The sequence below is a fragment of the Cetorhinus maximus genome, chromosome 5 (genome assembly GCF_964194155.1).
Source record: "Cetorhinus maximus chromosome 5, sCetMax3.hap1.1, whole genome shotgun sequence".
Taxonomy (NCBI): Eukaryota; Metazoa; Chordata; class Chondrichthyes; order Lamniformes; family Cetorhinidae; genus Cetorhinus; species Cetorhinus maximus.
In genome coordinates, this window is record NC_135883.1 from 157362540 (window position 1) to 157375865 (window position 13326).

Sequence of the window (13326 nt, forward strand, 5' to 3'; positions counted from 1 at the left end):
GTTGCAGTTCAGAGCTGCATACAGCAGACCTGGACAACACCCTGGCTTGTCTGATGAGGGGTAAAGAAATTTCATGACACCCAAGTGCCAGGCAGTGACCATGAACGATGGCATCACTATTGCTGAGACCCAAGCATCAACCTCCAGGGTGTCACTATTGAGCAGAAACTGAAGTGACCAACCTCACAAACACTGTTTCTATCCACCCAGATTAGAGACTTCATACTGGATCACCTCCTGCACACCCAATCTTCACTGCAAGGCAGACGTCTGGGTGTAATGTAATCCTCACCACTTTCCTGGATGGGTGAAGGTCCAGCAACACTCCAGGAGCTGACACAACCGTCCACAACAAATCAATCCCTATAACCAGCACCACATCTATTAGCTTAAACATCGACACCTTCCACCATCGGTATGTTGTAGCTACAGGCTGTAATCTCTACAAGATTCACTGCAGAGTGTTACTAAAATTTTTAGTTTGGTGGGTGGGTGCGTGCCCCACCCGCTCGAGTGTGAAACGACACTCATTGATTTCAGCCAAACTTGCCGATGTCAACACACAGTTACGCGATGGTTTGGTCAGCGGGTGCACAGCGGAGTCGGCAGCACGCCCGCCGACAATGAAAAAGCTGTTAAAGAATCAATTAACTTACATTTTTCACTGACCATTGAACCTTATGGTTGGCGGGCAGGCAGAAAGGCCAAGCGGCCTTTGCACTTTTTTGGGAACTTCATCCACGTGCAGGATGAGCTTTCCAAAAGCAAATAAAAAATAAAAGTTTTAAAATTTAATCAATAACATGTCCCTGCTCATGTGACAGAGTCACAAGAGGGGCCTTTTTAATTACATTTTTCAAATCTTTATTTTTTTAAAAATCTGTAAGGGGTTAATATAGGGGTAGAGTAAGAATTTATTGAAAGGGAATGAATTATTTAAAATCTCCAAGCAACCAGTGCTACCAAGCACATTAACAGTTAAAGTTTAACAGATGAACCTTGCACAGCCTTAGGGCCTGCAAACAACACAAAGGCTTTGGGAACCAGACTGGAGTCAGAGGATGGCAATAACATAGATTAAGTGTGCTCTTCAACAGATAGGGGAAGAACATATAGTCCTAGTTTAGATAGGAGGGAACGTCTCTGCCTGGTTGAAAATAAATAGAGACATTCGGTGCATGTACCTGTTACCAGAGATGTCTGTTTAATGTAAACCTATATGTTGACGAGATCGGAATTTGGAATCTGTTCTTGTACGTGACCAATAATGTATAAATATACTGAACACTTGTAATTTAGCAGAGTGCTATCTCAAGCTGCATTGAGATGGTTCTCCCCTTGCAATTACTCGAATAAACGATCGTGATCTGTACCTGAGACTCCTGTGGTCCGTTTGTCAAAGTGACCACAACAAAGTGCTTCATGTTCCTGAGGCAGCTCTGTGCCTCAGGGTGATTTTGAATCACTCACTCGTGCACATGTGTGAAGTTAGCGCTCGCCCCGCTCACCCTCCTCCCCCGCCCGCAGAGGCAGCGCTGCTGCTGCCGCTCCTGTTTCACGCTGGGCCGGCCTTCATTTGGCGGCCATCGTGAAGTTGCTGTCTGGCTCCGATCGCGGGCGGCAGCCGGCTCCCCGACTGCCTGTGCCCACCCCCGTCGAGCCTGCCCATCAAGGCCAAAATTCTGCCCTAAGACTTCCTCTGCAGCACCTCCCAATCCCACAACCTTCACCAGCTAGAAGGACAAGAACAGCAGATCAATGGAACACCTTCACCTCCAAGTTCCCCTCCAAGATCTCAATCTCCATTTTCTCACTGTCGCTGGATTAATCCCTGGAAAGCCCAGTTTAACAATGTTGGTTTACCTGCACCACATGGAATGCAGCCGTTCAAAAAGAGGCATCACCACCATCTTAGGGCATTAAGGGAAGGGTAATAAATACCAAACTTGTCGGCAACTCCTACATCCCAAGAAGCAATAATAAATACAATGTGACCACAATGTGCAATGACTCGAACAAATATGTCCCTGGTTAAAGTTTTTTACAGCTTCATTTTACTATGGGGAGAATTTTCTCCCTTTTGGCGAGCCGGGTGGGAGCGGGCACGGGCGGGCGCACAGCCGATCACCACCCGCAATCGGCCGGGCGCCACCATTTTGCGTGGGTGGGCCCAGCGAGACGCACACCCGGAAGTGCTCAGGGCTACCTGTGCGGGCGGGGGGAGGAGGGAGAGTCGGGGCCTGCACTCTTTCACACACATGGAGCTGCCTCAGGGACATTAAGGAAAGTCATAAAAATTGATCAACAAAAAAATAAAATTATTCAGACACGTCCCCTCATGTGACATTGTTACATGAAGTTGGATATGTTTATCAATTCATATGAAACAATTTATTAAATTAATAAAGCCTTCATGAGATCTCATCCCGCCCGTGGATGAGCTTCCATGTAAAATGCAAAAGCCACTGGGCACCTGTCAAACTCAGGATCAGAATGACGCGCGGTGACGTCAGGACGCACGCCCGACATCACCGCGTCTCATTTTACCCGTGGGTGAGTGGGGCCCACCCCTACACACCGACCAGAAGTTTCAGGCCTTTGCGATTAAAGAGCACTTGAACAATTTCAAATATAAAAATCAGCTCCAGTTCTTGCTCTGAAATGTAGGCCCTGTAAATGTCCGGAAGGACAATTGGGATTTGATTTCAAATCTGTCTTTGGAGGCAGCTTTACTTGTAATCATTGGGTGGTCTAGATCTTACCCACATTTACAATGACCCTGTTTTTGAGTGAGGTACTCAGCTGATTTTATTACTTTGCATTGAGAGAGCAACAAGTCATTTCTTGGCCTCTCTTCTCAATAACATTTACAATGTGCTTTGCATCTTTTTATGTAAAACTAATGAGAGATGAAGAAAAACAGTATCACAAGACTTAAAGTGACTTCATCTGCACATGGACAAAATAAATACTTGAATTTTAATAACTGGAGATTTTACAACCTGAGACACAAAATGTACCTGTAATTCTCTCTGACTCTTTATTCCCTGGATTAGTTACAAAGCTTGTAGTCAAACCCGAATCTAGCAGACATGAGGAGGTGGGCGGTGGGTAGCAGTGCGATTGCACACGGCATGAGGCTGTAAATTCAGTTACAGATCAGGTGGCAAATCTATGATTTTAAATTGTTAATCCCAGGATTAGCAGCACCACATTAGCAGCATCAGGTTAGCAACATAAAAAGGCAGAATTGACTTTAACTACTTAAGATGGTTGATAACTTGAATTCTTGTCAATGTAACAGAAGAATATAAGAACAAAAGAAATAGGAACAGGAATATTATGAATTCAATAAATTCATGGCTGATTTTCTTGTGTTTCGAATTCCACATTCCCATCTACCCCCGAAACACTTTGTTTCCCTTGCCGAACAAGAATCTACCTACATCTGCCTTAAAAATATTCAATGACCCCGCCTCCACCACTTTCTGAGGCAAAGAATTCCAAAATTGCACTACCCTCTGAGAGAAAAAAAAAATCTCCTCATCTCTGTCCTAAAACGGCACCCCCTAATTTTAAAACAGTGCCTCCTAGTTCTGGACTCACCCACAAGAGGAAACATCCTTTCCACACCCACCTTGTAAAGGCCATTCAAGATCTTGTATACTTCAATCATATTATCCCTCAATCTACTAAACTCCAGTGGAAACAAGCCCAGTCTGTCCAACCTTTCCTCATCAGACAAAGGAAGCTTCAGATGGTGAGAAATTAGAATGTAGCCAAAGTAGACATCTACGCTCAGAGTCAGTCTGAACATGAAATCACTTCAGATAAGCAAACATTTTTTAAAAGTACAGCTAAACCTTGAAGCGAAATTACTTTTGGAAGGTAGCCAACCAACCAGCCATTTTAAAACACCCCATTACCCAGATTGGAAAGAAAACATTTAGCCTCCACTAACTCTTAAATTGATAAGATTTATTAATAAAATAGACAATAGGAGCTTGTATCGTCTCAGCAGACTGTCTATAAAAAGTACACACCATTAGCTTTCAGTCAGTCAGCCATCTTTGGAACATAAAGGGTCAGAGGGCAGTCTTTTGAGAATTCCCTTGGGTTGAGACAGAGATATATCAAAAGTCGATATGACCATTGTGAATTTCTAAGTATATATCTTTCTTAATTGTTACTTTATGCTTGAGTTATCCAACAACATTTGCTGATAAGGTAGATTTATAAATTCCATGTATTTAGGACTACATTATTTACATGTTATGCTTAGCTTTAGTTATCATTTATAACTTAATGTATAAGTTATAATCTACAATGGGCTTCAATAAAATGTATATGTTTTTGAAGCATATAGAATGTGCAGTCTGAAATATTTATTATCTCGCCAGTCCACATAAATACAATATTCTAGAATTCTTAGTAAGTTTTCTAAGAGCTGATATTGGTTAACTTTCAAAGAAATTGGTGAACTAAGAAATTCCTCAATGTGTGTCCCGTCCTGAGATAATTTTGTGGGCTTTGAGACTCCTGGAGGAGAGGGCTGAACGGTCCAGGTATCGGAATCGCATCTTGAGAAGATCGATGGTTTAATCTACCACCGCCCTTGTGGAGGCATGGCTCCTATTGTACGGCTGCTCGGCCTCTGTCTTGGGTGATGGAGGGCATCATGTGCCATCTTTTGAGGGGAGAGCTCTTGCCGCCCAGGTGCCATTCATCCAGCTGGGCTGGAGCACTGAAGAGCCTCGGCACCTGGGAGTGTCTCAGGAGTGAAATCCCTTCCTGTTGACGAAGGCACCCGGATGACCGGTAGAGAGAGCTGTTTCTAAAGCAGACAGTATTCTAGGCTTCATTAACAAGTGCATAGAGCACAAGAGCAGGGGGCTAGTGATGAACTTATATAAGGTATTGGTTAGACTCAGCTGGAGTACTGTGTACAGCTCAGGGCACCACACTATAGGAAGGATATAAACGCATTGGAAGACTGTAGAAGAGGTTTATAAGAATGATTTCAGAGATGAGACACTTCAGTTATATTGGAGAAGTTGGGACTGTTTTCCTATGAAAGGAGAAGTCTAAGACGAGACTTGATGAAAGTTTTCAAAATTAAGAGTGGTCTGGACAGAGCAGATGGAGAGAAATTGTTCCTGCTGGTAAATAGGCTGAAAGCCAGAGGGACAGTTTTAAAGTGTTTTGCAAAAGAAGCAAATGCAAGGTGAGAAAAAACTTTTTCACACAGTGAGTGGTTAGGGTTTGGAATGCACAGCCTGGAAGTGTGGTGGAGGCAGATTCGATTGAGGCATTCATGAGGTTATTGATTGATTATTTAAATGGAAACAATGTGCAGGGTTACAAGGAAAAGGCAGGAGACTGGCCCTAAGTTAAAATGTTCAGAGAGCCAGTGCAGACACAATGGGCTAATTGGTCTCCTTTTACACTGTAACAATAAATAAATTCATGCTTGAAGACTAAGAGGCATCCCTCACGAGTGCTCTGCAATGTTTCTGTGCACTCACCTCCGAGTTCCCCTCAAGGTGCAGCCCTCCAAGTGCACGCCTTTTATCTGCTGTTATGAAACACATCGGCGTGGGCGGCCGGTCCAGCAGCGGGGGGAATGAGTCCGGCGGGCAAGCCTTATGATGATGTGCAGATGGACCACAATGAAGTTCCCAACTTCCAGTGGAAGGAAATGCAGCAGCCATCGATGGGCTGAGCAGACAATCGCAAACTGGTTTCACAACGCCAGAGGGTACGGACGATTCCACCCACTGTCTTTTAAAGTACACACCATTAGCGTTAGGTCAGTCAGCCATCATTGGAATATAAAGGGTCAGAGTTCCCTTTGGAGAATTTCCCTGGGTTGAGACAGAGATATATGAAAATTCGATGTAACCATATTGAATTTGTGAGTAACTACTTTTATTAATTGTTGTTGTTTGTTTGAGTTATCCAGCAATATTTGCTGATAAGGTATATTCATATATTCCATGTATTTAAGACCACATTATTTACATGTTATGTTAGCTTTAGTTATCATTTATAACTTCATGTATAAGCTACAACTTATAATGAGCTTCAGTAAAATGTATTTGCTTTTGAAGCATATAGAATGTGTCGTCTGAAATATTTATTATCTCGGCAATTCACATAAATACACCACTCCTGAAGTCTTAGGACGATTTCCAAGAGCTGATACTGGTAAATTTTCAAAGAAGTTGGTCCACTAGACATGTCTCAATGTAAGTCCCGTCCCAAGATAATCATGTGGGCTTTGAGAGTTCTGAAGGAGAGGGCTTGCATTTGAAGACCCAATCCAAGACTTTATTCCATTAATGCTTAGAATCTCTTTTAGTTGGGACTTTAAGCTAGCAATAAGTTGAAGGGAATTGGCTTACCTTGCCGGGAACTAAAAATATTCAAGCCATAAAAAAGGCCACCACTTGAGACTGGAGAGAATTCCCTGGCTTTGGGAAAGTGGTCAGGGAAAAGTTTCGGAAGTGATTAGAATTCGGGAAGGTGAAGGGATGCCTGTACCGGAGGGTGGACAAAGGTTTTAAGTGGATCCTGGAGTGACACTCATATGGACCAGAGGACCTGAATGGAAGGACAATCTTGAGGGGTTGTGCTATCTTTTCCTGTCCTCTTTGCCCACTAGGGAGCCTTCAAAACATTAAAAAGATGGACATGTCACGGCTCCTGCTTATTTTAACACTCTGCCCCCTTGTTCCAGATTTGCTTTCACCCCTGTCAGTCCGTGTCAGGGGAATTGCACCCCAGTGAGAGGCAGTGTCCAGGAAACAGAAACCCAGTGAGAGGCAGTGTCCAGGAAACAGAAACCCAGTGAGAGGTAGTGCCAGGCAAACAGAAACCCAGTGAGAGGCAGTGCCAGAAAACAGAAACCCAGTGAGAGGCAGTGCCAGGAAACAGAAACCCAGTGAGAGGCAGTGCCAGGAAAACTGAAACCCAGTGAGAGTCAGTGCCAGGAAAACAGAAACCCAGTGAGAGGCAGTATTCAGGAAACAGAAACCCAGTGAGAGGCAGTGCCAGGAAAACAGAAACCCAGTGAGAGCCAATGTCCCGGAAACAGAAACCCAGTGAGAGGCAGTGCCAGGAAAGCAGGAACCCAGTGAGAGGCAGTGCCAGGAAAGCAGAAACCCAGTGAGAGGCAGTGCCAGGAAAGCAGGAACCCAGTGAGAGGCAGAGCCAGGAAAGCAGAAACCCAGTGAGAGGCAGTGTCCAGGAAAATAGAAACCCAGTGACAGGCAGTGCCAGGAAAACTGAACCCAAGTCAGAAACTGGACTTCAGTGGGAGTTGTTACCAAGGGTTATGTACCTCAGCCAGTCTCAGTTACCTCAGGAGAGGAGGGGAAGAAACAAACAGGAACGGTGTGAAATGCTCAAGTCATTGGGCAGTGAGACCCACACCAGCTTCACCTACTCAGTGAGGAAATGGTGGTGTGTCCCGCGGTTGGAGTGCAGCATGGCCACTGGGTTCCCACTTTCCGCCAGTGCAGGAAACCCAAGAAATGAATCTGTGACATGAAACCCGAATGTGAAATTGTTTTCTCCCGGGTCACTAACACCAGCGACCGGCAGATCAATCTTCCATTCCAGGTGACTCCCAAACAGGGAGGGTTGACAATCCTGAGTGTGTGAATGGGAATCAATTGTAGAATAGCTTCCCGAGTGTTCAGACTTCCCGGGAACCGGCACTCAGAGAGTTAATGGTTTCTAATGGAATCAGCAAGTGCATTTCTTCAATACATGATGTTCCTGCCTGCAGCTAAACATTATTCAAAATCATCTTCATAAAACAGTATAAAAAGATCTGAGCTCTCTGCTCAATCTGCAGATCCACCTGAAGGTGCTGAGAGTCATTCAGTGCGTTCACCAGTGACCTGAGCGGACACCAGGATGCTGAGACTCTTCCTAACTGTGTTTGTCCTCTTCTGGCATCAACTTGCTGCACTTGATGAAGTGAATAACTTCTGTCATCAAAAGCACTGCATTGAGCCCACAGAAGTCATTCAACACAAGGTAAGTATAGTTCAGAGTTTACTGCGTTCAGTCATGTTAGTACCAGGGGAAATTATACAATGCCTGTTTTTGGGGTAAATAACCTGTGGTGGACCGACAGCGCACACCCCAACCCTGAAACATGTGACTGGACTGAAATTGGTCCTTGGGTCTCATTAACATTTTATACATGAGCTGCTGTCGGCTGATTGGTCTCCACTGCCAGCTTGTGTAGTGAGAATATCAGGGTTTCCGTCTCCAGCAGCGGGTCTAAAGTGGGGTTGGTGTGGAAACAGAGAGGTTAGAGGGACAATGCGAAGGACTGTAAAGTCGGGACACATTCCTGTTACTCCTGTATTCACTGAATCTAACCCAATTTCTGAAATTTATAACAGATTTAAGATCACTATGTTACATCTGTAAGAAGCTCTTTCTGTCCATTATCCAATCCCCTATTCATGTTAATGGCTCACAACATCCGGGGAGTGACAATCACCTTCGGATTTCCACTCTGCTCCTTTTCACTCACCCAGGTGTGGGTGAGGGTCAGGATGTCAGGAAGGGTAGGGAGTAGTGAGCGTAGGTGGGGGTATTCGGCGGGAGGGAATGGGGTGTCATGTGGTAGTCGGGGGTACAGCTGGGGTAGATGGGTCGGTGTGGGGGTATTCTTGGGCCTTGTTTGGGCAATAGTCGGGGGGTGGGGAGCACTCGGAGTGTTTTGGGTTAGTCAGCGATTGGAGGAGGGCTGGGAGTGTCCAGTGGTGGGGGCTAGTCAGGATGTGGGGTTAGTCGGGGCTGTTGTGGGGTAATCAGGGAGTGGGAGGGTCAGGGGAGGGTAAGGGGGGATGGGGAGTAGCATGGGTGGGGTCAGGTGGCTGTGTTGCCCGGAGAGGATCTGGGGTTTGGGTGGTGGGGTTGGGGTGCAGTCAGAAGTTTGGGGTAGTCGAGGTGGTGGTGTAGTTTGGGGTACAGGATAGTGAGGTATGGGGGGTTTGAATGGTAATCGGGGTGTAGGGGGTAGATAGGGGTGGGAGGTAAATTGTGGCAGTCATTGGAGAGATGGAGGTAGTTGGGGGTGGGCGTGGTGGTTGGGGGTAGTGAGGTTAGTCAGTAGTGATAATTGGTGGGGTGGGGATAGACATGGGAAGGGAGGGTTAGTCAGGTGGGTGACTAGATAGGGGTTGGGGATGGGGGTAGCTGGGGTGCTGGGGGTGTTCAGGTGATATTTGGCGTGACTGGGATACAGTCAGGGGGGAGTCCTCGGGGAAGGCAGATGGGAGACATGTCAGAAGCGCCAATTTGGAAGGTGGCATCAACAGAACAGATGCGACGGAGGCGAATGAACTGAGAGAATGGGATGGAGCCCTCACAGGAAGCAGGGTGTGAGGAGCTGTAGTCGAAGTAGCTGTGGGAGTGGGTGGGCTTGTACTAAATATTGGTGGACAATCTATCAACAGGAGCGGAGACAGAGGTCAAGGAAGGGAAGGGAAGTGTCAGAGATGCATCATGTGAAGGTGATAGAGGGGTGGAAATAGAAAGCAAAACTGATAAATTTTTCGAGGTCCAGACGTTAGCATGAAGCAGCCCCAATACATCCATCGGTGTACCGAGAAAAGAATTGTGAAAGGGTCCTCATGATGCCACCTTCCAAAGTGGCACTTCTGACATGCCTTCTATCCTCCTTAACCGAGTGTTACCCCACCCCCATTGTGACTGATAGGACCTCAATTGCGTCCGACCTGTTTCCTGTGGCTCTGCCCTCACCCCTTTCCCTCCCTCCTAGCACCATGATAGGGACCCTTTGTCCTCATCTTTCACCCACCAGCCACCACATTCAAAGGATCATCCTCTGCCATTTCTGTCAACTCCAGCATGATGCCACCACCAAACACATCTTCTCCTCACCCCTCGCCATCAGTATTCTGTTGGGTCCATTCCCTCAGTGACACCCTGGCCCACTTCTCCATCACCCCCAACACCTCATCCCCTAGCCATAGCATCTTCTCATGCAATCGCAGAAGGTGCAACACCTGCCCCTTTCCCTCCTCCCTCCTCACCGTCCAAATGTCCAAACACTCTTTTCTGGTGAAGCAGCGCTTCACTTGCACCTCCTTCAATTTGGTCCACTGCATTCGCTGCTCCCAATGCAGTCTCTTCTCCACTGGGGAGACCAAACGCAGACTGGGTGACTGCTTTGCAGAACACCTTCGGTCTGTCTGCAAGCATGACCCAGACCTTCCTGTCGCTTGCCATTTCAATACCCCACCCTGCTCTCAGGCCCACATATTCGTCCTTGGCCTGCTGCAATGTTCCAGTGAAGCTCAACACAATCTGGAGGAACAGCAGCTCATCTTTCAATTAGGCACTTTACAGCCTTCCGGAGTGAATATTGAGTTTAACAACTTCAAACCAAGAAATCTCTCCTCCATTTTTACCCCTTTTTTAATCCATTTTAAAAACTGTATTTATATTTCAAAAGTTTATTATTCATTTATTCATTGTTTTACCCCTTCTTTATTAAAGAAAATCTGCTTGGCTACATGTGACTCCAGACCAATGCAAAGTGGTTGACTCTGAACTGCCCCGAAAGCAATAAATGCTGGCCTAGCCAGCGACACCCACATCCCATGAACGAATAAATAAGAGTGCGTCTACAGAGTGGAAAGTGTCCCTAGGTAGCAGTAACCACAGTTTGATTGAATTTTACACTCAGTTTGAAAGGGAGAAGAGTGGGCCTAAGACCAGTATTTGAACTTAAATAAGGGCAACTACATGGGCATGAAAGCTGGGCTAGCCGAAGTGAACTGGGATACTCAACTATGGGCTAAATCAATAGAGAAGAGTGGCTGACATTTGAAGGGGTATTTGAAAGGGGCAGTTGAAGGCCTTTATCTACAGTGCGTGTCAGCTGTGGCTCAGTTCATAGCACCCTCGCCTTTGAATCAGAGGGTTGTGGGTTCATGTCCCACTCCCGGAAACTGTGATTGTACTCGAAAGAGTTGCAATCTGTGACTGTTGATAACTCGAAAGAGTTTACTCCTTCAAAGAGCTCCAAAAAATTGGTTAAACATGATTTCCTTTCCTCAAAACCATGCTGACTCTTTCCACTTACCTTGATTTTCTCTAAGTGCCCAGATATAACCTCCTTAATGATCAACTCTAACACCTTCCCCATGACAAGTGTCAAGCTAATTTCCTTAATTAACTATCTACAGCTGCACCCCAGTGGATAGCTGCTCTCTCACTGTTCAGGTCCCTGGATGAGATTTAGAATGTTAAATGTTAAAATCAAACAATGTTAGACATTTAGAAAGAGATTTAATGTCCCTCAACTCAACAAACTCTCAGCGCTCTGTTGAAGTCGCACTCCAGTGCAAGGTCACACTTATAATTGTTGTCAGTTTTTTTTCCTTTTGGAGTTTCTTATTTATTAATTACATTTTTCCACTTAATTTGCCTGGTTCTGTCACAGCTCAAAAGCGATTTAAAAAAATACTATTTGCACAATTATTTAGTAGAAAGAAAATGCAACATCACATTGAACCTTTGGATAGGTTGTAAATTCAGTGCTCAACACAACTTGTACGACAGCTTCTGGGGGCAGGGGAATCAATCCAGTTCTTGAGTGATGGCCGTACTGAATGTACCATGTATCATTCTACTCTGAAACATTCAGAACAACGATTCTCTCTACATTATTTCTGAGCTGCTGGACAAACAGGTGCAATCGACTAACTGAGTGAAGACTTGGGCCTCAATTTTGCCCTCGTTGGGCGGGCACAGCGGGCAGGCCCGGGACTGTCCATGAAACCGACCGCCACCCGCGATCAGGCTCCGACTGTGATTTCACTCTGGTGGCCCAATTAAGGCCCGTCCAGCATGAAACGCGGCTCCACACTGGTCAGGAAGGGCCGAGCGGGGGCGGGGTCCTGTCGGCTGCTGGGTCCAATGGTGACCCGGAAACCTGTTTAAAAACAGCCCAGGCAGCCCCTGGAAGGCTGACTATGGAAGGACGTCTGTTCTGTGGTGTCAGTATGGAAGTTATGAAGTTGAGTGTGGCTGGACATGGCAGGCGGGAGGGCAGGTCGGGTGGGAACTCGGCCAGCAGCTTTTCCGATGAGTGCCTCACCGTCCTGCTGGAGGAGGTGACTCCCAGGATAGACACCCTTGTCCCCAGAGATCGGAGGGGGAGGCCATCGCACTTCACAAAGAGGGCATGGGAGGAGTTGGCAGCCCGCGTGAGCAGCCATGATGTGGTGCAGAGCACACGGGTGCAGTGCCACAAGCTCTTCAATGGCCTGAAGCGCTCAGGAAGGGTGAGTACCATGTTGGCTTGGGTCAGTGTGCCATTGTTTTAAGGGATGCCCTTCCCCCCTGGGCCACAGCGGTGCTAGAGTCTGAGTGCCAACTGTCAATGATGCCAGAACTGGCCAAGGGGGTGAGCCCTAGCTGCTTGGACTGAGTGCCTTGCGGCTGGAGAGCCATGACTCGGATGTGCCCTGCGAGGGGTTCCTCAGCTGGGGTTGGCCAGGCTGCATTAGAGCTGCAGGTAGAGAGTGGACTGATCAATGCTCCTCTGTCCGTTCAAGAGAAGACAATCCAGCACCAAGCAGAGAGGTCACGTACAGGAGGAGGCCCGTCCAACCTGCTGCTGCCCTCCCGATTCGAGCAGGACACCCTTGAGCTGGAGAGCCAGCACGCACCCGTGCAACCGGGCATGGAGAGGCGAGGGTGCCAGATGAAGGTAAGAGCTCAGTGCACAGAGGTGACACTCTCGGATTGTGCAGCCATTCTAGTGCAGTCTCCTCATTGATGGGAGTCTCGAACCTGGTGTCCCCATTGATCATTGGAAGACAATGGCACCATGATGCAGATCTCTGGTGTCTCACCAGGGTGCCTGGCATGCACAGCGACAGAGTGATGACTTTAACTAATGAAATGTCCTTCTTTTCCTTTTTAGGTTCGCCAGCTGACGTCTGATCTGTAGACCCCGAAGGGCCTCCCCCTAACGGCAGAAAACCTCCGGGCATCACTGTCACCTGCATCACACCCGCTCTCTGAAGCAGGCACCAGCACAGATACCAGCACTTTGGTGGGCATTAGTTCAGTGGTTAGTAACTCGGTGCACTTTGTTGAGGGCACTTCACACTCGATTGAGGTGCATGTGGAGGCAGAGAGTGCCCAGGGCACTGGCAGTCGGAGGATTGCCGGGGGCTAGGACAATGCTTAGTCAAAGGCTGAAAATGAGCCTCTGCAATCATCCATTAGGCAGCAGATGCTGGATGTTCAGTGAGATGTACG

General features: G+C 46.9%; 1 protein-coding gene across 1 annotated transcript in view; it reads left to right on the forward strand.

Moving 5' to 3' along the window:
- The first annotated feature begins 7923 nt into the window (after positions 1–7923).
- Positions 7924–13326, forward strand: part of LOC144680385 (heme-binding protein 2-like) — a 28553-nt gene continuing 23150 nt past the window's right edge. The window contains exon 1 of the mRNA XM_078541352.1: positions 7924–8046. Within this exon, the coding sequence (XP_078397478.1) occupies positions 7924–8046 (123 nt within the window). The remainder of the gene's footprint in view (positions 8047–13326) is intronic.